General features: G+C 44.9%; 2 protein-coding genes across 2 annotated transcripts in view; both read left to right on the plus strand.

Annotated features, from left to right (window-relative positions):
- Window positions 1-27,813, plus strand: part of LOC122114367 (integrator complex subunit 14-like) — a 56,697-nt gene that overhangs the window by 11,723 nt on the left and 17,161 nt on the right. The gene's annotated exons all lie outside the window — the stretch shown is intronic.
- On the plus strand, window positions 305-11,092 carry LOC122114360 (ral guanine nucleotide dissociation stimulator-like). Its single transcript, XM_042687480.1, has 10 exons — window positions 305-491; window positions 1,352-1,399; window positions 1,633-1,724; window positions 1,823-2,049; window positions 2,340-2,448; window positions 7,996-8,140; window positions 8,321-8,514; window positions 9,365-9,412; window positions 9,834-10,060; window positions 10,353-11,092. The coding sequence occupies exons 4-10, from the start codon at window positions 1,851-1,853 to the stop codon at window positions 11,057-11,059; spliced, it is 1,629 nt and encodes a 542-aa protein (XP_042543414.1). The 5' UTR covers window positions 305-491; window positions 1,352-1,399; window positions 1,633-1,724; window positions 1,823-1,850; the 3' UTR covers window positions 11,060-11,092.

The following is a 27,813-nucleotide window of genomic DNA, read 5'->3' on the forward strand; positions in this document are numbered from 1 at the left end:
CTTTTTTGCTGGTCCTGGGGGCTTGAACTCAGGGCCTGGGCATTGTCCCTGAGCCTCATTTGCTCAAGGGTAGTCCTCTAAACCTTGAGCCACAGCACCACTTCACACTTTTTTTGTTTATGGGATACTGAGGAATCAAACCCAGGGCTTCATGCAGTCCCCAGGAGAACCTTTTTAGGTGATTTGTTTATACTGAGATAATGCTTTCTGCATAGATTTCAATCCACTCTATCACAATTACTCATTTGGAAGTGTTCTCATTTCCATCATTTTTTCTGATTCTTTTTCCTACCTTAGTGTGCCAATGAGTCAGGCCTGACCCTGAATGTGCCATGCAATGTATGAAGCCCTGAGGCAGGCCTGCTGGACATGCTGGTGATGAACCTGGTCCCTGCCTACCAGAGAGGCGATCTCTTCTATGTTGGAAACTTCCTCCACAATTATAGACAGTGGGGGGCAATGGAGCAAGTGCTGGCTATTGTGTTCAAAAAGTGAGTGTTCCCCCTTCCTTCGCATCTTGGTCTGTTCAGCCCCACCTTGCTGAGTTGTGGAAAACTTGACACCCCTCTGAACCTGTTGATTTCATGGGGGTCTTCTCACAGGAGCTTGGCATGAGACAAAGAAGTGCACCCCCTGCCAACTTTCTTAGTAGTGGTCTGCCCAGGACATTTCCCAGAAAAGCTACGGGAACCTCAGAAGCTTGCTTACTGAGGGGCTAGGATTACAGGCATGTGCCCATGGCACACGACTTTTGCCCTCCCCTAGGTGAGGTTCTAGGAAATCACATTTCCCATGAGTAAATAAGGTTTCATTACAAATTGGATGTCTGTGATTAATGTAGACCCAGGGAAGGCTGGGGTGTGGGGAAGGCAGGTGAACTGGAGGCTGAATCACAGACATCAGGGAGGGATTATGTTGGCTTTACATATTTATAACCCCTGAAGCTTTTATGATTTTGTGTGTGTGCCAGTCCTGCAACCTGAACTCAGGGCCTGATTTCTGTTTCTTTAGTGCTCAGAGATACCACTACAGCATTTGAACCATAGGTGCTATTCTGGGCTTTTAAAAATTAGTGTCTTTAGACTTTTACTGACTAATGTCTGATCAGACTGTGCACCTGAGATCTCATGCTCCTGATGAGCCAGAATTTGAGGAATTAGCCACTGGCACATTTTCTTTGGACCAAATACATATACCTCTCATAGAAGAATTTTCACTTAACTGTATAGACATATCTCACTTGTTTATGTGTCAGATTCCATTCCCATCTGGGAATGAGCCCATCCCATATGTGTCCTGTGTGGGCAGAAAAGGAGAAGCTGAGAGGTGACTTCCTCCTGTCCTCCCATAGGTACAGATTCCCGGGCGCTAACTCCGAGGAAGATGAACAAGTAAAGAAGTAAGTGGACTGTGGCACAAAGAAAAGGCCCCTTCGTTCAAAATGGTATCTTTGAGGCTTCTGATTCAAAGTGCACATTTCTCATTTGCACACCACTTGTGCTTTCCATTAGGGGCAGAGCCTTGGGATTGGCGTGGTGGCAGAGGACACAATTGTGGTGTGGTTGTGGACTCTCAGGGATAACAGGGAGGGCTGTGTGTACTAAATCAGTTCTTTCTTGTTACCTATCACAGTGAGAATATTGGAGAATTATCTATCAGAAGCTTCTAGACGTGGGTGGTGAAGATCAGCCTGCTTGCAGGAGTCTCCTCCTGCTTCCCACCATGTAAGTGTGCATACAGCAGTCCTTGCAGAAAGGGGCTATGGGAGGCCCAGGATAGGGAGGGCAGGCACTCACTCTTCTTGTCACCAATCTGCCCACAGCAGCCTTTGTTGCATCTTCACCGTGTGGATGGACTGTTATCCTGCTGATTTCCGAGAGCCCCAGAACCGACACCCGGTGAAAGAACTGACCCACTATGCCATGCTCTGCATGCCCTCCTCGGACCTGCTCCTCCACCTCCACATTCTCCTGAATGAGCTGGAGGAGACCAGGAAGAATGAGACCAAGAAACAGAGGAAGAAGTCCCTGTGTGGTCACCTCAGAGCTTGTGAGTAGGGATGGCGCCTGGGCCTCTAGGGATGAGCCTAATTGCCTGAGAGCCCTTATTACCCCCCAGGTTGTAAGAATGTCTTTGTATGATACTCTGGGCCAGGCAGTTTGTTCTATTGGTGAAAGGATTTGAGCTTAGCCACTCTTTGGAAATACCTTGCCTTCTTATCAGTGTTCAGTCCAAAGTAAACTTGTACAGCTTCCTCCATTAGAGCCTCATGGAAATTGAACTTCACCTGAACATCCAGAGACCACTGTCAAACTCCTTTACATATTTCTCTTTCTCAGGCTTTGGCCACCATAGAGCAGCTTCTCCTGACCTCCCAAGAAAGAAGCCCTCGGTGATGTCAGGGATGGTGATGGATGGAGATCTGGAGCCCTCACTGGACTCCACAAAGCATGTGCATGTAGAGGGGTTGGATGCATTTGCAGTGAGGCCCCAACGGGTTGTGAGTCCTGTGGATATGCCACTGGTTCTGAACCCCATATGTGACAGAGCTGCACCTGTAGGGACCCCAAAGAAAGAAGAAGGTAATAGTGATTGTCTTCCTGTGACTTTCACAGGCGGCCCAGATCAGCTCAAAAAGGGTCAAATCAGCACTCCTCCTGGTGTGCTGGAGGGAGTAGCACACGTGTGGATGATGGAAAATGTCCCCAGTGTGTGTTCAGAGGAACCAATGAGTGAGGTCCAAACGTTAGATGCAGCTCAGGAAAGTAAATCTGTCCTCACAGAACATCAGGACAAATCTGTCCTGCTGCAGGAGAGCCAATCTCCAACTGAGAAATTAGAATCTGCCTCTCTCTCAACTCCAGGAACAAATCCTATCTTTCATGAGGAGGTAGATCCCTTGGAGGATTCTGAGGTAGAATTTATGTCTGAAGGCAACTTAGAAGCCGGCCTAGACTTAGAGCTTCCCTCCCCTCTCCCTGGCGATATCTCTCTTTTCTTTTTGTCCTGATTGTTGTAAAATGTTCATTCTTTTTATTCTTCTGAATTCATTAAGATGTATGTTTATGTTGTACAATTTATAGATCCTAAATACTGTGGGTTTTTTAATGTACATTCTGATGTCCCAGACACATGTGTCCTGAGTAAGGGCAAAAGACAGAGTGACCTGGAGCTGTTCAAGAGCACTAACTGGCTATAGAGGGAAGTGTTCAGTGCACTGTGAGGGGCAAGGAACCCAGCCCATGCCTGCATGGGGTGATCAGGCCACTACTAAAGCTCTAGGACATAGCAAACCAGATGTCCTTGAAAGTTGTTCTGTCACACTAAATGTACTAAATGGGGGACTTTCTTCCATTAGTGAAGTCAAGTCAGTACGCACCCCTATTTTGCTCTGGGCAAATATGTAAGAACATTTCACCTCAAAATAACATCAAAAAGCTACTTTGAGGGAAAAGTATTTGACAAAATACATGGGAAATAGGTAAAAGCCAACATCAATAAAAGAAAGAAAACTTAGTCAGAGGGACAAAGACATGCCAGGTGTCCTGGCCCATCTCAATAATTCTAGTTTCAAGAGTGCTCTATACTTCCTCAGGATGGAGCTTCAAATCAGCCCCTGTAGAAAAATCTGAAAGACTTATCCAATGAGCCAGCAAAAGTCAAGAAGTCCTAGCATGGCTGAAGTTACATGTTTTAGAATGGAACAAAAAGTAAGGAAGAGCTCAATGTCCTGAGTTCAAATTCCACTACTGGCACAAAAGATGAAGACATCTAGACATGAAATGTGGGCAATGGTAGCTTTAAACCATGGAACCAGAAAAACATACGAATGGGAAAATTACATATTTAAGTAAAAAGGCCAGACTTACAAACCATTGGTGAGTAGGTGTGGGCCTGTTCATGTTCTATGGGAGGCAGTAGAATGATTTATGAAACTCCAAATAGATTCTAGTTAGCCAAAAGTGGATCAGGATGATGTGGTACTATGTAGTGAATTGTGGAAGAATAGGAAATACATCTTTGATATGCATATTCACTTTCTAATTGGAGTGGTAAGGGATTTCTCAGTCTTCCTGTCTGTTTTCTTGTGTTTATCTTTCTGTCTCTGTTTCTGTCTGTCTCTGTCTCTGTCTGTCTCTGTCTCTGCCTCTGCTTCAGCCTCTGTCTCTGTCTCTCTGTCTCTCTCTCTCTCTGTCTCTCTCTCTCTCTCCCTCTCTCTCTTTCTCTCTCTGTCTCTTCCTCTCTTCTGTTTTGTTGTGGAGCTTGAACTCATGTTGTGGGACCTGTCTCTGAACTTTTTTTGCACAAGGCTAATGCTCTTCAACTTAGAGTCACAGCTCCCCTTCCAGTTTTCTGGTGGTTGATTGGACAGAAGAGGACTTTCTTGCCAGATATGGCTATGAGCCATGATCCTCCCATTTAGACTCCTGACTAGCTAGCAGTACAGGCATGATCCACAGTGTCCAGTCAGGGAATCTTTTTTTGTGTGTGTGTGTTAGACCTTGCCTCCCTCCTCTCTGCACATTTGCCTGTTTTACTATTTATTGTTTTAACAGTATTAAAATGTCCACATTTACATGATGTATAATTCTTGAATACAAAATACTCTGGTCTTTTCTACCTCCAATCTAATATCCTGGGCACATGGGGCCTGATAGGGAGGAAGCAGAGTGTGCTGGATCTGGGGAACAAATCTGCTGGATTTACAAGGAACTGGTGACTAGAGGGAGCCACAAGGAATGCAGGCAGTGGAGGATGCAGCCTGTGCCGAGATAGGACCCTTGATGCTGAGACACAAAAGCTCTGTGTTATATCAGAACAGGTGTCTTTGAAAGCTGGTCCCACTTGAATCTCAAGCCCCCACCTCTTTCTATCGATAACTTCTCCTTTCCAGCTAGTCGGGTAAATGTGTTGATGTTTGAAGCTCTCTGCCAACAATGAACAATTCTGCACTGTGCAAATATAGAACATATAAATGTTTAAAGCTAGAATTAAATATTTGGTGCTGTGTTATGCTCTTAAGATGTTCCTTGCATTGGGTTTCCATGAAGATTTTCTAAGTCTGCATGAGGGTGGATATGGACTGTAATTTATCAAGATGACACAATAAGAGACTCATGCCTGCATTTGGAGAATGGTCTGGAAATGAGCTTGCTGCACATATTAGCTTACTTGGGCTAGGCGTTTTTCTCTGTAAGAAGTCATTTTGGCTGCCTTTTCCCATTCATTGTATCAGAAGCTACAACCTCTAACATGTAAATAGATGTACTTTGATGTAACATTTAAGAAAATCTGAGGGAATATTTAACAGTATTTGGAAAAGGGTGTCGTTTGTGGTAGTCAAAAACTTATATTCTAACCATGTTGGCATTGTTCTACACAAATGGATCAATGTGTCTCTGTATACCAGGTGAGGAACAGTTCTGAGTCTCCCTGTCTTGAAGCACACATTCTGAGAATCCTTGAATTTCATCTGCTCTCTATCCCAGGGCAGTGGATTCTGAGAGGAGCCCTGGGCCCTGCAGTGTGGCAGAGGTGCATGTGCAGAGGGAACATGTCTGGTTGGCATGCTGGAGTGGGAAATCCAGAAACTCTGGCAATCACCAGTTCAGTGAAGAGGACAGAGGATTTAAGAAGGGACCGAGTGAAGAGTGTGCATGTAGGGGGCGTGTGTACAGAATGGTGGTGCTTGAACTTAAAAGCTGGCCACTGTCTCTGAGTTCTTTCACTCAAGGCTAGCACTCTACCACTTTGAGCTACAGCTGGAGATAATCTGATAGCATTTCCTGACCTGGCTGGCTTTGAACCATGATCCTCAGAGCTCAGCCTCCTGACTAGCAAAGAATACAGGCCTGAGCCAGAGACACTGATCCATATCATTTTTGTGTGTAGACTATTGGTGGTAAAGAAGACTCATTTATTCAAGAACTAAAAAACGACTAACAAGGGAGATTGTTGATGAAAATCTGTATGTCTAACAGAAGACTTGGGTAACATTGTGACAGGAAAGGCTAAATTCCAAAATTGGGATTATTTTCTGTGTTCACTATATACATCACTTACATGTTATATATAATATAATATATATAAATATATCATCATATACTACATGATAATACATATATTTGTATTTTATAGGAGGACTAGCATATGATATTATGGATCTCGAATATGTTGTTTCACAAAACAATAATGTAAAAGACATTATTTGGGAATTCAGTGATATACCATTGATTCCCATATATTGTGTAGGTATATCTGTCTCAAGTCAACATAGTTAAATTCGCCAAATGCTGTTGCAAAAAGGGGTCATGTGCTGGGCGCTGGTGGCCCATGCCTATAATCCTAGCTACTGGAGAGGCTGAGATCTGAGGATCACAGCGGAAAGTCAGCCAGGCAGGAACATCCATGAGACTCTGATCTCCCAATAAGCAACCAGAAAACCAGAAGTGGTACTGTGCCTCAAGGTGGTAAAGCCCTAGCTTTGAGCTGAAAAGCTGAGGGACAGGGTCCAGGGCCAGAGTTCAAGCCCAACAAACAATCCCCTATCCCCCCAAAAATGTGGATGGCAGGTAATGAGCTGTTCATATATAGCTCAGGCCTGTGATCCCAATTAATCAGGAAACTTGGTTCTGAGTTTCAGAGGTTCTATCCTCAGGGCACTAAGTTTCGAGAGAGACTTGAGCCCCTCAAAGGACACAAAGAGACATGTGCAGTGGAGGATGGCTTGTGTCTGTGCTTGGATGGGAAATCCAGAAACTGAACAGCCATTGCTACAGTTGAGGAACGATGAGGCTGAAGAGGAGCAATGTCCATGCTGGGTAGGAAAGTTCCATGAATCTCTCATCTCCAGCTGACTACAAAAAGCTCAAAGTGGACCTGTGTCTCGTGGTAAAGCTCTAGTTTAGAGGAACATTGCTCAGGGATAGCGCAAAGGCTCCAAGATCAGAAATGGACACACACACACACACACACACACACACACTCCATAGTAAATATTGTATTTTCAGTTCCTATGCAGAGACTGGACAACAGCTCAGCAATGTGTGAAATTCTTCTTCCCGTTTGTGTTGAGGGAGGAGGATAGATCATGGGACACAGAAGCAAAGACTTCAGAGGCAAATGACTATATAAACGATTAGCTTGTAAGACGTAAAGGAGCAGTTTTCTACCTTAAATACTACATTCCTTCAAAGCTATAGTAAAACAAATCCTCGTCATCATAAAAAGACAATGCAGCAGCTCTTCCTTTCTCTGCTTGCCTCCATGAAATATTTCAAGTATAAAAAATAATTTTCTCACTTACAAAAATGGACACCTGTGGCTGGGAAGGTGGCTCAGTGGTAGAGTGCTAGCCTTGAGCAAAAGAGCTCGGGGAGTGCCCAGGCTGAAGTGAAGCCACAGAAATGGCCAAACAAATAGTCACCTGTAATAAAGGCTAATTATATATGTAATGTATGTTTTCCAATATTCCTTTCAATTTCCCATCTCTAAGCATTTGCATTGGCTCCAGATGACACCAGAGAGGGGTTCCAAGGACAAACAGATTAGGCTACAGAAAGTAAACAGTGACCTAGGATGTTGATGTCAAAATATGTGCCAGAAGGATGTGGCAGTTACAGAAGACCCTGAGAGCCAAAATAATTTGAGCCAGATAAGAGGAATAGTGACAGATATGCCATGAATGTGACCTAGGAGTGACTCCTGGAAGCAGAGAACATGCCAGAACCTAGGACTAGCAGATTAGGATTGGACAAACAAGGTGTGCTGTTAACTTGTCTACATGTACACATTGCAATATTGGGTGGATGGGAATATTTCTTGTGTGAGGAAGCGGCAGAGGTCATTGGGCCTGACAGGTGACCCTGCCTCCTTCACAATGGAATAGAACATGGAACCCTGATAGCAGGCCACGGTAACTCACAGTTGGCTCAAGCCAGCTCACTTGGCCTGTGACTTCGGAGCCAGAAACATGTTCTTGTGCTGTATTCGCAGGTCTCGAGACTCTGGTCTCAGCCAAGAGAAGGATGGGTGCCTCAGTCAAAGCTGTAGACACTGGATCAGTGGCAAGCCACGAAGCAACCATCTCAGAGATTTGTCCATAAAGAAACCTAGGCAATCACAAGGCAACTCAGGCAAGGTATACTCATGATAGAAAACCTACTTAACCCTAACCTGGTCCACAGTAGAACCTTCTTATGTGATTTAGGTTTACTGAGATAATACTGTCTGCATAGTTTTCAATCTACTCTATCACAATTACTCATTTGGAAGTGTTCTCATTTCCATGGTTTTTTTCTGATTCTTTGTCTCGCCTTAGTGTGCTAATACGTCAGCCCTGACCCTGAATGTGCCATGCAATCTATGGAGCCCGGAGGCAAGCCTGCTGGACATGTTGGTGATGAACCTGGTCCCAGCCTACCAGAAAGGCGATCTCTTCTATGTTGGAAACTTCCTCCACAATTATAGACAGTGGGCAACAATGGAGCAAGTGCTGGATATTGTGTTCAAAAAGTGAGTGTTCCCCCTTCAAAACCGGGACCGTTCAGATATTCCTGGCTGAGTTGTGGAATACTTGGCACCTCTCTGAACCTGTTGATTTCATGGGGGTCTTCTCACAGGAGCTTGGCATGAGACAAGAAAGTGCATACCCTGCATAGTTTCTTAGTAGTGGTCTGCCCAGGACATTTCCCAGAAAAGCTCCTGGAACCTCAGAAGCTTGCTTACTGAGGGGCTAGGATTACAGGCATGGGCCTATGGCACACGACTTCTGCCCTCCCCTAGGTGAGGTTCTAGGAAATCACATTTCCCATGAGTAAATAAGGTTTCATTACAAATTGGATGTTTGTGAATAATGTAGACCCAGGAAAGGCTGGGGTGTGGGGAGGTGGTTGAACTGGAGGCTGAATCAACTCAGAGATTTCAGGGAGGCATTATGTTGGCTTTACATATTTATAACCCCTGAAGCTTTTATGTTTTTGTGTGTGTGTCAGTCTTTCAACCTAAACTCAGCGTCTTGGTGCTGTTTCTTTGGTGCTCAGAGCTACCACTACAGCATTTGAACCATAGGTGCAATTCTGGCCTTTTAAAAATTAATGTCCTTAGACTTTTACTGACTAATGTCTGATCAGACTGTGCACCTGAGATCTCATGCTCCTGATTAGCTAGGATTAGAGGCATGAGCACTGTCACATTTACCTTGGACCAATGCATATAAGTCTCTTAGCAGAATTTTCACTGAACTGTATCTTACTTATTTATGTGTCAGATTCCATTCCCATCTGGGAATGAGCCCATCCCATATGTGTCCTGTGTGGGCAGAAAAGGAGAAGCTGAGAGGTGACTTCCTCCTGTCCTCCCATAGGTACAGATTCCCGGGCCGTAACTCTGAGGAAGATGAACAAATAAAGAAGTAAGTGGACTGTGGCACAAAGAAAAGGCCCCTTCATTCAAAATGGTATCTTTGAGGCTTCTGATTCAAAGTGCAGATTTCTCATTTGCACATCATTGTGCTTTCCACTAGGGGCAGAGGGTTGGGGTTGGAGTGGTGGTAGAGGACACAGCTGTGGTGTGGTTGTGGACTCTCAGGGATGACAGGGAGGGCTGTGTGTTCAAAATCAGTTCCTTCTTGTGACCTATCACAGTGAGAATATTGGAGAATTATCTTTCAGAAGCTTCTAGTCATGGCTGGTGAAGATCATTCTGCCTGCAGGAGTCTCCTCCTGCTTCCCAGCATGCAAGTGTGCATATAGCAGCCTTGCAGAAAGGGGCTATGGGAGGCCCAGGATAGGGAGGGCAGGCACTCACTCTTCTTGTCACCAATCTGCCCTCAGCACCCTTTGTTCCATATTCACCATGTGGATGGACTGCTATCCTGCAGATTTCCGAGAGCCCCAGAACCGACACCCGGTGAAAGAACTTACCCACTATGCCATGCTCCACATGCCCTCCTCACATCTGGTCCTTAATCCCCACGTTCATCTGGATGAGCTGGAGGAGAGCGGGAAGAATGAGACCAAGAAACAGAGGAAGAAGTCCCTGTGTGGTCACCTCAGAGCTTGTGAGTAGGGATGGCGCCTGGGCCTCTAGGGATGAGCCTAATTGCCTGAGAGCCCTTATTACCCCCCAGGTTGTAAGAATGTCTTTTTATGGTACTATGTGCCAGGCAGTGTTGGTTCTATTAGTGAAAGCACTTGTGCTTAGCCACTCTTGGGAAAGACCTTACCTTCTCATCAGTGTTCAGTCCAAAGTAACCTTGTACAGGTTCCTCCATTAGAGCCTCATGGAAATTGAACTCCACCTGAACATCCAGAATCCACTCTCAAACTCCTTTACCTATTTCTGTTTCTCAGGCTTTGGCCGCCATAGAGCAGCTTCTCCTGACCTCCCAAGGAAGAAGCCCTCGGTGATGTCAAGGATGGTGATGGATGGGGATCTGGAGCCCTCACTGGACTACACAATGCATGTGCATGTAGAGGGGTTGAATGCATTTGCAGTGAGGCCCCAAAAGGTTGTGAGTCCTGTGGATAAGACAGTGGTTCTGAAGCCCACATGTAACAGAGCTGAACTTGTAGGGACCCCAAAGAAAGAAGAAGGTAATAGTGATTGTCTTCCTGTGACTTTCACAGGCAGCCCAGATCAGCTCAAAAAGGGTCAAATTAGCACACCTCCTGGCGTGCTGGAGGGAGTAGCACACGTGGGGCTGATGGAAAATGTCCCCAGTCTGTGCTCAGGGGAACCAATGAGTGAGGTCCCAACATTAGATGCAGCTCAGGAAAGTGAATCTGTCCTCACTGAACATCTGGACAAATCTGTCCTGCTGCAGCAGAACCAATCTCCAACTGAGAAATTAGAATCTGCCTCTCCAGCCTTTGCTGGAGCAAATCCTCTCTTTCATGAGGAGCTAGATACTTTGGAGGATTCTGAGGCAGAATTTATGTTTGAAGGCAACTTAGAAGCCGACCTAGCCTTAGAGCTTCCCTCCCCTCTCCCTGGGGATATCTCTCTTTTTCTTTTTGTCCTGATTGTTGTAAAATGTTCATTCTTTTTATTCTTCTAAATTTATTAAATGTATATGTTTATGTTGTACAATGTATGGTTTCTAAATGCTCTGGTTTGTTTTCTTATACATTCTGATGTCCCAGACACATGAGTCCTGAGTAAAGGCAAAAGAGTGACCTGGAACTGTCCAACAACACTTACTGGCTATGAAGGGAAGTGTTCAGTGCACTATGAGGGGCAAGGAACCCAACCCATGCCTGCATGGGGTGATCAGGCCACTACTAAAGCTCTAGGACATAGCAAACCAGATGTCCTTCAAAGTTGTTTTGTCTCTTGAGACAAATGCCAGACTAAATGTTCTGTACGGGGGACTTTCTTCCATTAGTGAATTCAAGTCAGTACACACCCCCATTTTGCTCTGTGCAAATATGTAAGGCCATTTCACCTCCAAATACCACCAAAAATTTACTTTGGGGGAAAAGTATTTGACAAAATACATAGGAAATAGGTAACAGCCATCATCAATAGAAGACAGAAGACTTAGCCAGAGGGACAAAGACATGCCAGGTGTCCTGGCCCATCTCAATAATTGTAGCTTCAAGAATGCCCTATACTTCCTCAAGGTTCAAATCAGCCCCTGTAGACAACTCTGAAAGACTTCTCCAATGAGCCAGCAAAAGTCAGGAACTCATAGCATGGCTCAAGTTACATCTTTAAGCATTGAACAAAAAATACGCAAGAGCTCAAGGCCCTGAGTTGAAATTCCACTACTGGCACAAAAGATGAAACATCTAGACATGAAATGTGGTCAATTGTAGCTTTAAACCACGGAAACAAAAACATACAAATGGGAATATTACATATATAAGCAAAAACCCCAGACTTATAAACAATTGGTGAGTAGGTGTGGGCCTGTTTATGTTCTATGGGAGCATGTGGAATAATTTATGAAACACCAAATAGATTCCAGGTAGCCAAATGTGGATCAGGATGAGGTGGTACTCTGTACTGAATTGTGGAAGAACAGGATATACATCTTAGATATCCATATACATTTTTCTAAATGGAGTTGTCAGTGATTTCTCAGTCTTCCTGTCTCTGTGTTTGTCCGTCTCTGTCTCTATTTCTGTCAATCTCTGTCTGTTTCTGTCTCTCTCTGTCTCTCGGCTCTTTTTCTGTCTGTCTCTGTCTCTTGCTTTTCCTCTCTCTGTTTGGTTGTGGAGTTTGAACTCATGTTGTGGGCACTGTCTCTGAGCTTTTTTTGCACAAGGCTAATGCTCTTCCACTTAGAGTCACAGCTCCCCTTCCATTTTTTGGTGCTTAATTGGAGAGAAGAGTCTCATGGACTTTCCTGAGTGATCTGGCTTTGAACCATGATCCTCAGATTTAGACTCCCGACTAGCTACCAGTACAGGTGAGATCCATAGCATCCAGTCAGGGAATCTTTTTTAAACCTGATTTTCTAAGAAATCACATGAATGTTTCATAGCAAAGGTTTGAAGCCTGACATCAATGTGACAAGACAAGAATTTTGTCAGCCTGAGACAATTGAAGATCCTGGAGTTTTGTTTCTTGTTGTTTGAGTCTGGAATCCAGACATATACAAGCTACTGAAGTACAACACAATTAGTTTTACAATCTGAGTCTAGGGATTCAAGTTTATATAAAATGTTAGCTCTCCATCCTGCATACCTGTGAGATAGGGTACATGACTTCTGCATTTCTACTGGTGTTTCAAGAACTATTGTATTTATATAATTGTTGTTTTGTTAATCTGGTGGTAGAGCTGCGCACTTCTAATCAATGAGAGCTACTGGGAAGACAGAAATGAGGAACTTGAAATTGAATACCAGCCGGAGGCCAAAACTCAACAGTTGGTCTGAAAAATAATTGTAAACAAAGAGCCCAGGGCAAGACCCAAGTCACAGAATAATACCTGCGTACTAAAACATTTTTGAGCAAAAATGCTTATAGTTGTGTGTAAATATACCATTGATTAAAAATAGATTAATATATATTTGAGTGAGTGTGTGTATGTGTGTGTATCTATAAAGTGAACATAAGGAAATTCAGCAAACTCTATGAAAAAGGGGCTGTGAGCTGGCCATCTGAGGCACAGGCCTGTGATCTTTGTGATTTAGGAATCTGGGTTCTGAGTTTCAGGGACTCTTAACTCCAGGGCCTTAGATTTTGAGACCAGGCCTGAGCCCCTCTGGAGCAGCACATGGACATGCGCAGTGGGAGGACGGCTGGTGCGCGTGCTCAGACTGGCAATCCAGCCCCTCCGGGACCGCCATTGCAGCTTCTGGGAGAGACAGGGGTCTGGAGCAGAGAAGTTGGCTCTGAGGTGCTGTCCTGGGGGAAGCGATGAGGAAGGGCAGCCGTGGGGAAGGGAGGCCTCTCAGGAAAGCCCGCAAGGCCTTGTGTGCAGCGGGAACTTGTGGACGTCCTTTCTGGGGCTGGGGCCTGGCTGTGCCGCCCCGTGCGGCCTCCGCGGTCTTTTGGCGCCTGGCTCCGCCATGGTTGCTGTCAGGCCGGGCAGCGGATCCTCCCGTGCCTTGCCCGGCGTGGAGCCTGCAGGACGGCCAGACCCCAGCACACGGGGTGCAGGAAGCAGTGGGGTTTGCGCAGGTGTGCTGCTGGGAGGAAGGGCGGCGGGCTTTGTCTGAGGTGAGTCCCTTAGGTGTCTGGCTGGTCTGGAGGGGACACGGAGGTTTGGAGGAACGGCTTTCCTGGGGTCCGGGGAGTGTTTCGGGGTGATGGTGGTGTATTGCCAGGAAGGGTCATCCAATGCCTTAGCTTTCCCTCCTTGTTATTTCCACTTGTAATGTGAGTGTGTGCCAGTCCTGGGACTTGAACTCAAGGCCTTGGTGTCCTCCCTGACTTTCCCCTCTCCTTTCCCCTCCTCAGGGCTGCCACTCTACCACTTGGATCACAGTTCTGCCTCCAGATTTCTGTTGGTTTTCTGGAGATAGAAGCCTCACAGACTTTGTTGCCCAAGCCGGCTCTTTAGGCTGACAGTGCAGTTGTGGATGAGAGTGAGCTGGAAGGAAGGGAGCCGCGACCATTGAGCTGGTGGGAAGATGTTCCTTTCGTGGGGCTTCACCGCGGTTTGAGAACATTAGTCCGGGTGAGCCATGCAAGCTAAGCCCATCATATTCGTAGCTGGCTTTCGTGGTTGGTGTGCTGGGAATGGCTTCTCAGAGGTTCAGGGTTGACATTGGGGTGACTGGGCTGGGTGCCAGAGTGAGTTGAAAAAACATAAATACCAGGATTGAAAATCCTAGTGAATTTGTAATCTGAAACTAACAAAAGTGTACCAACAACAACAACAAAAAATGATGCAATGCAAAATGAATGCCAAGATATGGACTCAAGGGGTTTTCTTTGTTGTCGTTTTTAATGTACCATGGGCTTTTTTTCTTTGTTTTCTTTGCATGGTACATCCCTGTTGTCACTGTATTTGATTTTGTTACCTTGTATTTTGTATATACGTTTACCTAATATCTGGAGTGGAAGGGGTATAACAAATTGACCCATTGGGGGCTGGGAAGGTGGCTCAGTGGTAGAGCGCTTGCTTTGCATCCATGGTGCCCTGGGTTCAATTCGTCAGCAACACATCAGCAAGAAGAAAAAAGCCGGAAGTGGCGCTGTGGCTCAAGTGGTAGAGCACTAGTCTTGAGCTGCAGAGCTGAGGGACAGCACCCAGGCCCAGAGTGCAGGCCCCATAACCAGACCACTCCCCCCCCCCAAAAAAAAAAAAAACCAAAAAAACTAATTTACCCTTTATAACAATGAGACTCACAAGACACTAGGTTGGAAATGAACTTATATTAGAAATAAAACTGCTTTTTTTAAAAAAAATGAGTGGTTTCTTTTTTTCATCCAGGGATTTGAGCTGAAGGACTGGGTGCTGTCTTGGAGTGTTTTTGCTCAAGGTTAGGGCTCCATCACTTTTCCCATAGATCACTTCCAGTTTTCTTGATAGTCAATTGGAAGTCAGAGACTCATAGGCTTTCTGCCTGAACTGGCTCTAAACTGAGTTTCTGAGTTCCTGGGCTCTTAAATAAATATGGTTAAAGCCCTGACCCAATGGCACCTTACAAAATGGTTTTTTTTTTCATTTCCAAAAATTTTGACCTTTTGGTAAATTAGGCATTTCTGGGCCCTGGTGGCTAATTTCTATAATAGTAGCTACTTGCAAGGCAGAGATCTGAGAATTATGGTTCCAAGCCAGCCTGGGCAGGAAAGTCCATGAGACACTTATCTCCAGAACATCAGAAAACTAGAAGTGGTGCTGGGGCTCAAGTGGTAGAGATGTAGCCTTGAGCAACGAGACTCAGTAATAAATCTCAGGCCCTGAGTTCAAGCCTTAGGACTGGTGGACAAACAAAACTAAACAAACACAAAACCCAGACCAATTTGTGTGTGTGCCAGTGTTGGGGCTTGAATTCAGAGAGTTGAGGCTATCACTGAGCATTTTTGCCCATGGCTAATGCTCTACCACTTGATCCACTGCAGTACTTGTGGGTTTTGGTGGTTAATTGGACATGAGAGTCCAGGGACTTTCCAGTCCTGATTGGCTTCCAATTTCATTCCTTAGATCTCAGCCTACTAAGTATCCTGGATTAAAGATCTGAGCCACCAACAACTAGGTGGCTAGTAAGTTTTTTTTTGTCATTTGTGGGAGCTGATCTCTGTGCCTGGGCGATGTCCCTCAATGTCCTTCCACTTGAAGCACAGCACCACTTCTGGTTTTTTTTTTTTTTTGCTCCTGTGATTCTGAGTAATCAAACCAGGGGCTCATGCATGCAAGGCAAGTGCTCTACCAATGAGCCAATTTTTCAGCCCCAGTACTACATTTTTAACATGTAAGATATGCTGCATGTGCTTGTGTACTAAAGTCTCTGAAAAATTCTCTTGGAAATACACAACACTAAACCAAAAATTCCCCTACACTGTAGTGTTCATTCAGTCATTTTATAATATTGTTGGTGACATATTTTGAAACCTTTTATTAGCACATATTAATTCTACAAGGGGATTTTAGTGGCAGAGATCTGTAATTCCAGCTTTGCAAGAGGCTGCAATCACAGGACTTCACAGCCTAACTGGCAGAGGAGCCCATGAGACTGTGTCTCCAGTTAAGCAGCCAAAAATTCTGGACTGAAGCCATGGCAAAGCACCACTCCCCTGAAACATCCAAGTGAGAGGACAAGCCCTGAACTCAAGCCCCAGTACCCACGCTTGCATACACACACACACACACACACACACTCTCTCTCTCCCTCTCTCTCTCTCCTGATGTAGTTGTTAGTTTCATTTAATTTTCTTTCCACACAATTTGTGTTATTATATCTCATTTTAATGTGTTCAGCTGTGTAAGTTCCCCGCAGCAGCATTTTTCAATGCACAGGCTGTGGCATCACTGTTGTTTGTAACATGTCTGTGATTTCTTGTTTCCCAGTTACTGTCTTCATGACATTACAGGTTTTGATGCTGATACATGCTCATTGTATTGCTTTCCATCAAAAGGTAGTAGCAATACTTTCTTCAACAATGAGACAAGTTCTTGTATTGGAAAATGCCAGTATAACTTAGTCTGTGAGAACCAGTGTGCCCTTGCTACTGAGGCATCTGTGCTTCAACAGAGTGAGGAAATATGTGTGTGTTTCCTAGCGCACACATGCACAAGTAGACAGAAATATATTTTCATGTCTGTATGTATCTGTAATAAGATAAACTAGAGTTTCTTCTATCATCCTTTCCAGCACACCATTGTCTAATCTACCAGCACTTCAGTTAACACATTTCCAAGTGAAATGTGTCCCTGGAAATGAACAAGTTGGTTTCATTTACTTGTCAGTGAGTATAAACTACATACATAACGGCATACTAAGTGCTTCATCTATTCCCTTATGGGGAGAATTACACTAAGTTCCAGTGCTTGACTCCAAATCATTTCTTTTAGACTTTGGGCCACCTTCTTGGATCCTCAATTATGTATGCCAGGCAATGGAAACACCCACACACACACACATACACACACACACACACACACATAGACACACACGCACACACATAGACACACACACACACAGACACACACACAGCATTACTGTGGAAGCATCCTTACAAAACAGCCCCACCATGCCATTGGGACTGAGGGTGGGAATGGGATCATCCCATCTGCTAGCAGGGGCCGTTCTGTGCATGTGAAAATTGTCCTTTCAGAAGCCAGCCTGCCCACAGTTACTCAACTTGAAGTGTGCTCTCATTTCCATGTTAGAAAGATCCATTCTCTTGAAAACCTTAGGGGGAGAGTGATTCAGCCCCAAATGAATGTGCCCTATAATGTGTGGAGTCAAGATCCAGGCCTGGTGGAGATGCTGGTGATGAACCTGGTCTCTGCCCACCAGAAAGGTTGAAAGACCCCAGACTCACTGGGATGCTTTCTTCAACGGGAGGGCACCCCAAGAACCAAGACTCCAAACCAGCAGATGCAATAAGCAAGAGGAGTTTATTAGGCGTTTGCGCAAACGGGCTCCCTGTCCAAGGCAGACTGGAAGCCCCGAGCAGCGGTTACAGGCACTTTTAAAGACAAAAACCACAGGATTAGCGTAAGACCCCAGGATCCCCAGGATTGGCTCAGGTTAAAAATTATCATATACTCCAGCAATCATTTTGTTGTGTGGGAAGTCTTGTAACACTAGTGGTAAACTGGTTGGCTCTCTAGGGGGAGGCTTCCCTGGGGGGGGGGGGGGGGGAGTCCACATAGTTACAGACTCGTGATTGGTTGACATTTGACTTAGTTTGCTGGGCTCGCCAGATGGTCCTTGTCTTGAGCCCCCTGCCGTGAGTTTTTACACAGGAATTTAGAAGAACATACTCTTTTGTTCTTTACCTATGTTTGCAGACCTTGTCCCTGGGCCTGCATCTGGACTTTGTAACTTTTTACTTATTTCTGGGAGGGGAAGAGTCAGTGTTAGCGCAAGCAGGTTTACAGAAGCAGAATTAGCAGTTAGCATAGTGTAAAATGAACATAGCCCCAATTTCAATCTTTCATTCCCTCCTCTTGTCTTTGGACCAATTTTAATCTTAAAATTTAGGGTGTCTCTATATTATTTTGTGGGGTGTCAGTTGTTCTCAATGCTTGGTATTTGGATCTCAGAACTAATGGACGGACTGAGCTGATCTTTTTCTTTTACAAGTCTGTTGAGTATACAAGGTCCAATTGTAACAAAAGTAACAGTACCAGGGCCCCTTACATTTTTTCCCACCAGTCCTGACTCCATGTATCACAGTTAACTTAATTTTATACCAGCTGTACTTGTAAGCTCCAATTTTAAGACATACTCATACCATCTGCCACATACTTAAACTTTCTGAGGTTTGTCTTAAAGACAATCCTTACTTTTCAAATCCTTTCTTATCCAAAGGGGATACCAATTTTTCCCCAATTCCTTTCCCAAGGCTTTCTATACTAACCCCCTCTCCTTTTCAGTTTATTACTTCCATTGATAACACACTCAGGTTATTACCATACCAGAGCCAAACTAGGCTGTGACCATAGAGTGGATTTCCAGTCACTATGCACTGAATTGCCTAAGGCAAGCAAGCCAGTGATATCCTTGTCCCCAATATCCACTGTGGGAAGAGAGGGTTTCTGGATATCACCTAAAAGAATGTCCCACAAGATCTTGGATTTAGCAGCAGTCAAACAGGAAGCAGACTCAGGTGATGGAATCAGGCAGGAGTTTCTCCAGGTGACAGTTGTCAGGTCGTCGTTGAACTTTACCCATTAGGGTATGCAGCAGCAGCAGCAGCAGCAGCAGCAGCAGCAGCAGCAGCAGCAGCAGCAGCAGCAGCAGCAGGGTCTCTCAGTGGCTCCGAGGGACTGTCACACCTTATGCTGGGCTGTAAATTCCTACACAGACTGGTTAAAGATACATTGCATAGGCTTGGCAAGTTTTGATCCTGCTGGTTTTTAAGATCTTTAAACAATAGCCCAGGACAATTTACCCAAATCACAACTTTTTTACTAACCAGATATTTTTGTAAATAGACACAGAAGGCTCAGTCTTGTAACCATCTCTGACAGATGCAGTCTCCACACCTTGCACACCGACAACTGTTAACACTATTTTTTATGCCTTTTTTTAAAAAAATTATTTTATCTATTTTGCCTCATTTCTCCAAAACTGACTCTGGACCCTTGATCTTAAAATGGGGGTAGAAGAGCAAAGGTCCATCTTCTGTAACTTTTTCAAGCTGACTTCAGGGGCGTTGATCTATCTTACCTAGCCAGGAACCTATAACCTTAGCCTATTTTACAAAGAGGCCATCAGGGTTAGATGTCATTAAGAACAATATTTTGACAACTGCACAGACCCTTTCTCCAGCTACAGCAGTGTAGCTTGTTTAGCACTCTGGTTTGCAAAAACATCCTTTTGGATGACTTAGGAACGTGATCTCTAGTGACCCTAACAATGCCTAAGTTACCTTTGCAAGCCTTTAGACAGATATCAATGGACTCTCTGGTTTACAAACTTTTTCCTGAGCAGATGAATTTCATGTAGCTGATGTCAGCTCAATAGTTACTGCCAATTAAAGCTTTTGGCACATAAAGGGGTTGAGATTTAAACTATCCCCCACATTTCATAACATTAGCTTTTTACTATCACAGAGGACTGGCAAGTGGCAAGTTCCTGTTCCTTACAAGGTAGTCATGAACATTAGGCATGCTTACAAACTCTTTTTATGACCTCCCGGCTCTGACCAGTTTTCAAGGACCATGCACAAATGACTCTAGGATCTGACATTTCTGCCATCCAAGCAGTGGCTTACTGCCTCTGGATGCTCCTCCATTGCTTTTGTCCCAGGAGTGTCTTTTTCACTTTGGGATAAATGCCTCATTGGCATTTCCCTTTAGCTGGTCGCTGGACTTGAACTCGGGCCTGAGCACTGTCCCTCAGCTCTCCAGCTCAAGGCTAGCACTCTGCCACTTTGAGTCCCAAAGCAACTCTGCTTGCTCTTTCAGCACTCTGCTGGCTGAGTAGAGGTGACAGTCTCACAGGGACCTTTTTGTGCCCGGGTTGGCTTTGAACCAGTTTGCAGATCAATGAGTCCTACAAAAGGCCACTTTACTCCAATTAAAAGCAACAAGGTGGTCAACGTAGAAGTAGCTCTTAAGCATGCTCTTACCTAAAACTTATTGAGAGTCAAAGTTACATCTGACAAACTTTTAAGAATCCTCTGTGGTTTGCTCTGGACTTTGCTGGAAACTTAAAAAAAACAACCTATAAGAGCAAGCTGGAATGGCAATTATTTTGATAATCCTAATTTTTCCTCTGTGCACATTGAGGCCAATGTTAAGAACAATTTTATTTTTAAACTTTATATCCAGAAATCCATTTCTAATTTTTTTTAAGACCTTCCTAATTTTAATGTTAACACATCCAAGGGGAAGTTTTAGCAATACTAATCAGATCATCACATCACTCATTTTAACCATCATGTTTTCAGTCTGTATCTGCAGGGAAAAGAGAGAGAACAAAGATGGGCCACTCAGCCCCTTCTATGGAATGGGCACACACCCAGTCCGACTCTTTAGGGTTAGATGAACTGTGTTTGTGCCAGCTTGCCCTCTTTCACCATGTGTGGACTCCTCCCAGGGCCTGTCCCACCATGCATGACCAGCTGAACTGCACTTCTGCTCGTTCACCCCTCACCCCTAAAGATAGGTCTTCTGTTGGCTTTTAAGTTTTTTCCCATCTCTTCTCTTGGTTCTCGAATGAAATACAGTTTTAGACAGACAGAACAGGTAACATCTTTGACAGTGTTAAACTAACCTTTACATTTAAATTTTAACTCACCCAATTGTTACAGCATGCTGACAATTCTTATCACAGACATACACAAAACACTCACACGGATCTTAAAGCGTGCAAAAATCAAAATCAGTCATACGTACACTTTTTAAAGTTTTTAAACAAAAATTTAAGACAGTATTTCTTTTAAACAACTAGGTACCTTTGTTGGGCTTTATTTTCCCAGAGCTTGTTTGTCTAGCAAGGCAATTCACTAATTAGTCTTTTGAATCCCTTCTGTTGGAGGAGCTCTGGGGGAGGGGTTCACTTTAAACTAAACTGGCCAGATTGTTTATCCAATTTAGACAAGAGCACTTTACAAATTGTTACATTGTCAGGACTAGCTGAAAAAGTCCAAACTAGGTACACAGCGTTCTACACCCTCCCTGCTGGCAGCCTCCACAAGGAGAAAATGCAGCCTGAGGCTTGAAGGGAACCGAGCTAGCCCAGTAACCTTCCATGCCTCACAGGGAGGGAGGCACAGCAGGTCTGTGACCGAGCCCAGCTGGAACTTTTATTCCCCCAGAGATGTTTAAAAAAATAACAAAAACACAGATAAACACAAAAACCAAGAATCCACATTTAAAACTGGTACCAATTCTAAAACAGAACTAGACAAGGACTGAAGGCTGAGTTGGGGACTAATGGGCACCAATTTATCCCTACCGGAACTCTGTGCTGCTCCCACTCAGCAAGCTGAATCCAGAGTCTGCTGAGTGAGCCTGCCACACTCACCCAGAACTTCCCTACCCCAGAAAACATAAAACAAACACACACTAAAGTTAACAAGACAAATAAGTGGCCACAAAGACAAAATCAAGTCTCAGTGAATGGGGCGACATCTCACCACCATTCACTTACCAGGGGACTCAACCCCCCTATCACCTCCGGAGGATTTTTCTCTTAGATTCCTGCAGGCGTTGACCCAGGGGCCTTCCAAGGTGGAGGAGAATTCCCAGTCATCTTGGGGCAAGGGAAAAGAAAAATCCCTAGCAGCCGTCCCCTCAGACTGACAGGTTCTCCCCCACGCTCAGACCCCGCGAGCCAAGGCCAAGGCTGAGATCTAACTGGGGCCACTCGCAGGTGGTCAGTGGCAATTTCATAATTGACAAACAAGCAAGTTACAAAAGCGGAACCAGCAGTTTTCAAACAAACTAGGACAAGGTCTCGGGTGTCCTAGGAGTGGACTCACTTGTTGTCCCATCTCTATAGAGAATACAAAACACACACTAAAAACGAGTAACACTAAACAGAGACAGACAAAACCAGACGCCGCGCGGCAACCGAGTGCAGATGAGGAAGGAATTACAGATGGGAGTGGCCGGCCTTGCCTTAACTCCCCAGAACAGAGACACTCAGATCTCCTCCTTCCTCCAGACGACCCTGGAGCAGGACTCCAGGGCGGGACCAGGGTACTGGGCACGTTTCCTGTTCCCTCTGGCCCAAATACAGATTCAGACCACCCTGGAGCAGGGCTCCAGGGCGGGACTAGGGTACTGGGCACGTCTGCTTTTCCCTCTAGTCCAAATACAGATTTGGATCCCAGAAAGCAAAACGAAAGTGACAAACACACAAGACACGAGACACAAGAGCTCTATCTTACCTCCTACCGGTCCTGGAATTTGGGGTCTGGGGGCGCCTGGATCCCAGACGAGCCCCCAGCTGAAAGACCCCAGACTCACTGGGATGCTTTCTTCAGCGGAGGGCACCCCAAGAACCTGTCTTCTCATCAAAGTTCAGTCTCAACTCAAATGCTACAACTTCCTCCATTCCATCCTCATGGCAGTTGAGTCACACCAGAACTTCTAGAGTTCACTCTAATACTCATGTACCTATTTCCATTCCCAGATTTTTGTCAACGTAATGCAGTCCCTCCTGAACCCATGCTAACGAAGGCCCCAGTGATGTCCATGGTGCTGACAGGTAGATTTGTGGAGCCATCATTGCACTGCACCAAGCGTGTGGATGGAATGTGGTTATTTTCATGTGTAGAACGGCCACAATAGGTTTTGATTTCTATGGACACCCTATGGAACCAGTGTCCAGTTGAGAACTCAGGAAGAACATCTTGTCTTACGTGTGGTGGTAGATTCCATTGTAGACCCTGAAGTAGTCTTCCTGCCTGCAGGCAACTTGGAAGAAGATCTAGTATTAGATCTTGCCTCCCTCCTCCCTGGGCAAATGCCTGTTTTACTTTTTTTCATGATTTACTATTTATTGTTTTAATGGTATTAAAATGTCCATGTTTACATGATGTTGTTCAATTCTTGAAAACAAAAGACTTTGGTCTTTTCTACATCCAATCTGATATGCTGGGCATATGGGGCCTGATTGGGAGGAAGCAGAGTGTGCTGGACCAAGGGAACAAATCTGGATTTACAAGGAACTGGTGACTAGAGGGAGCCACAAGGAATGCAGGCAGTGGAGGATGCAGCCTGTGCCGAGATAGGACCCTTGATGCTGAGACACAAAAGCTCTGTGTTATTTCACTACAGGTGTCTTCGGAAACTGGTCCCACATGAATCTCAAGCCCCCACCTCTTACTAGGGATAACTTCCCCTTTGCAGCTAGTCGGGTAAACGTGTTGATGTTTGAAGCTCTCTGCCAACAATGAGCCAGTCTGCACTGTGTAAATATAGAACATATAAATTTTAAAAGCTAGAGTTAAATATTTGCTGCAGTTTTATGCTCTTAAGATGTTTCTTGCTTTGGGGTTTTCATGAAGATTTTCTAAGTCTCCATGATGGTTGTCATGGACTGTAAGTTATCAAGATGACACAATAAGAGTTCCATGCCTGCCTTTGGAGAATGGTCTGGAAATGAGCTTGCTGCACATATTAGTTTACTTGGCTAGGCATTTTTCTCTGTAAGAAGTTATTGTGGGGGTGCTGAGAGGGTGGCTCACTGGTAGAATGCTTGCCTTGCATGCATGAGCCCTGGGTTTGATTCCCAAGCACCACATAAATAAAAGAAAAAAAGCCAGAAGTGGCGCTGTGGCTCAAGTAGTAGTGCGCTAGCCTTGAGCTGAAGAGCTGAGGGACAGCAACCAAGCCCAGAGTTCTGGCCCCAGCACCAGACCCCTCCCAAAAAAAGTCATTGTGGCTGCCTTTTCGTGTTCATTATATCAAAAGCTACAACCTCTAACATGTAAAAATCTGAGGGAATATCTAACAGTCTTTAGAAAAGGGTGTCGTTTGGGGTAGCAAAACATTTTTTTCTGACCATGTTGGCATTGTTCTACACAAATAGATCAATGCGTCTCTGTATACCAGGTGAGGAACAGTTTTGAGTCTCCCTCTCTTGAAGCACACGTTCTGAGAATCCTTGAATTTCATCTGCTCTCTATCCCAGGGCAGTGGATTCTGAGAGGAGGCCTGGGCCCCGCAGTGTGGCAGAGGTGCATGTGCAGAGGGAACAAGGCTGGTTGGCATGCTGCAGTGGGAAATCCAGAAACTGGCAATCACCAGTTCAGTGAAGAGGACAGAGGGTTTAGGAAGGGACCGAGTGAAGAGTGTGCGTGTAGGGGGTGTGTGTACAGAATGGTGGTGCTTGAAATTAAAAGCTGGCCACTGTCCCTGAGTTCTTTCACTTAAGGCTAGCACTCTACCACTTTGAGCTACAGCTGGAGATAAGAATTTGATAGCATTTCCTGACCTGGCTGGCTTTTAACCATGATCCTCAGATCTCAGCCTCCTGAGTAGCTAGGATTACAGGCGTGAGCCACCAGCGCCCGGCGTTCATACCATTTTTGTATGTAGCCTATTGGTGGTAAAGAAGACTCATTTACTCAAGAAATAAAAAACAACTGACAAGGGAGATTGTTGATGAAAATCTGCATGTCTGACAGAAGACTTGGGTAACATTGTGACAGGAAAAGCTAAATTCCGGAATTGGGATCGTTTTCCGTATTCACTATATACATCATTTATATATAATATATAATAAAATATAAGTATATATGTATGTATATATTGTATAATATACTATATGATAATACAAATATTTGAATTTTTTTTTGGGTCCGGTCGTGGGGCCTGAACTCTGGGCCTGAGTGCTATCCCTCAGCTCTTCAGCCCAAGGCTAGCGCTCTACCACTTGAGCCACAGCGCCACTTCCAGCTTTTTTCTTTTTGCTTGTGTTGTGCTGAGGAATCGAACCCAGGGCCTCATGCATGCAAGGCAAGCGCTCTACCACTGAGCCACCTTCCCAGCCCCACTATTTGAATGTATTTTAAAGGAGGAGTGGCATATGATATTATGGGTCACGAATATATTGTTTCACAAAGCACTAATATAAGGGGCTGGAGGTGGTTCAGTGGTAGAGTGCTTGCGTTTCATGCATGAGGCCCTGGGTACGATTACTCAGCACCATATAAGCGAAAAGAAAAAAGCCGGTAGGGGTGCTGTTGCTGAAGTGGTCGAATGGTAGCCTTGTGCTGAAGAGCTGAGGGAAAGCACCCAGGCCCAGAGTTTAGGCCCCACATCCAGAACCAAAACAAAAAACAAAAAAAAATGAATATGAAACACATTATTAGGGAAATTAGTGATATATCTGTCTTAATTCAACATAGTTCAATTCGCCAAAAGCTTTTGCAAAAAGGGATCCTGTGCTGCGCACTGGTAGCTCACCCCTGTAATCCTAGCTACTCAAGAGGCTGAGTTCTGAGGATTGCAGCTGAAAGTCAGCCCGGGCAGAAACATCCATAAAACTCTGATCTCCCAATAAGCGACCAGAAAACCGGAAGTGGTACTGTGCCTCAAGGTGGTAGAGCCCTAACTTTGAGCTGAAAAGCTGAGGACAGGCCCAGGCCCAGATTTCAAGCCTCAGGAACAATCCCTCAACCCCCCAAAAATATGGGAGGGCACGTACTGAGCTGTTCATATATAGCTCAGGCCTGTGATCCTAATTAATCAGGAAACTTGGTTCTGAGTTTCAGAGGTTCTACCCTCAGGGCACTAAGTTTTGAGAGAAGACCTGGCCCCTCCAGGAATACAAAGAGACATGTGCAGTGGAGGATGGCTTGTGCCTGTGCTCAGATGGGAAATCCAGAAATTGAACCGCCATTGCCACAGTCGAGGAAAGATGAGGCTGAAGAGGAGCAATGTCCATGCTGGGTAGGAAAGTTCCATGAATCTCTCATCTCCAGCTGACTACAAAAAGCTCAAAGTAGAGCTGTGTCTCAGAGGGTAGAGCAATAGCTTTGAGGAAAAATGCTAAGGGAGAAGGCAAAGGGTCCAAGATCACAAATGCGCGCGCGCACACACACACACACACACACCCACACACACGCACACAAACCACAGTAACTATTGTATCTTAAATTCCTATGCAGAGATTGGACAACAGCTCAGCAATGTGTGAAACTCCTTCTTCCAATTTGTGCTGAGGGAGGAGGACGGATCATGGGACACAGAAGCAGAGACTACAGAGGCAAATAACTATATGAACGATTAGCTTGTAAAAAGCAAAGGAGCAGATTTCTACCTTAAATACTATATTCCTTCAAAGCTATAGTAAAAAAAATCCTAATCATCATAAGAAGACAATGCAGCAGCTCTTCCTTTCTCTGCTTGCCTCCATGGAATATTGCAAGTATAAAAAATAATTTTCTCTCTTACAAAAATGGACACATGTACAATGGATGATTATAAGTGTAATGTATGTTTTCCAACACTCCTTAGTTTTTCCGATTTCTATGTATTTGCATTAGCTCCCGATGACACAAGAGAGGGGTTCCAAGGACAAACAGATTAGGCTACAGAAAGTAAACAATGGGCTAGGGTGTAGATGTCAAAAATACTTGCCAGAAAGATGTGGCAGTCACAGAAGGCCCTGAGAAACCAAATGATTTGAGCCAGATGAGTGGAATAGTCACAGATAGGCCATGAATGTGACCTAGGAGTGACTCCTGGAAGCAGAGAACAAGCCAGAACCTAGGGCGAGCAGATTAGGATTTCACAAACAAAGTGTGCTGTTAACTTGTCTACATGTATACATTGCAATATTGGCTGGATGGGAATATTTCTTGCGTGAGGAAGCGGCAGAGGTCATTAGGCCTGACAGGTGACCCTGCCTCCTTCACAATGGAATAGAACATGGAACCCTGATAGCAGGCCACGGTAACTCACAGTTGGCTCAAGCCAGCTCACTTGGCCTGTGACTCCGGAGCCAGAAACATGTTCTTGTGCTGTATTCGCAGGTCTCGAGACTCTGGTCTCAGCCAAGAGAAGTATGGGTGCCTCAGTCAAAGCTGTAGACACTGGATCAGTGGCAAGCCACGAAGCAACCATCTCAGAGATTTGTCCAAAAAGAAACCTAGGAAATCACAAGGCAACTCAGGCAAGGTATACTCATGATAGAAAACCTACTTAACCCCAACCTGGTCCACAGTAGAACCTTCCTATGTGATTTAGGTTTACTGAGATAATACTGTCTGCATAGTTGTCAATCTACTCTATCACAATGACTCATTTGGAAGTGTTCTCATTTCCATGGTTTTTTTCTGATTCTTTGTCTCGCCTTAGTGTGCTAATACGTCAGCCCTGACCCTGAATGTGCCATGCAATATATTGAGCCCGGAGGCAGGCCTGCTGGACATGTTGGTGATGAACCTGGTCCCAGCCTACCAGAAAGGCGATCTCTTCTATGTTGGAAACTTCCTCCACAATTATAGACAGTGGGCAACAATGGAGCAAGTGCTGGATATTGTGTTCAAAAAGTGAGTGTTCCCCCTTCAAAACCGGGACCGTTCAGCTATTCCTGGCCGAGTTGTGGAATACTTGGCACCCCTCTGAACCTGTTGATTTCATGGGGGTCTTCTCACAGGAGCTTGGCATGAGACAAGTAAGTGCATACCCTGCATAGTTTCTTAGTAGCGGTCTGCCCAGGACATTTCCCAGAAAATCTCCTGGAACCTCAGAAGCTTGCTTACTGAGGGGCTAGG

Source organism: Dipodomys spectabilis, unplaced genomic scaffold (assembly GCF_019054845.1).
Source record: "Dipodomys spectabilis isolate Male_0828 unplaced genomic scaffold, ASM1905484v1 ptg000108l, whole genome shotgun sequence".
In the NCBI taxonomy this organism is placed as follows: domain Eukaryota; kingdom Metazoa; phylum Chordata; class Mammalia; order Rodentia; family Heteromyidae; genus Dipodomys; species Dipodomys spectabilis.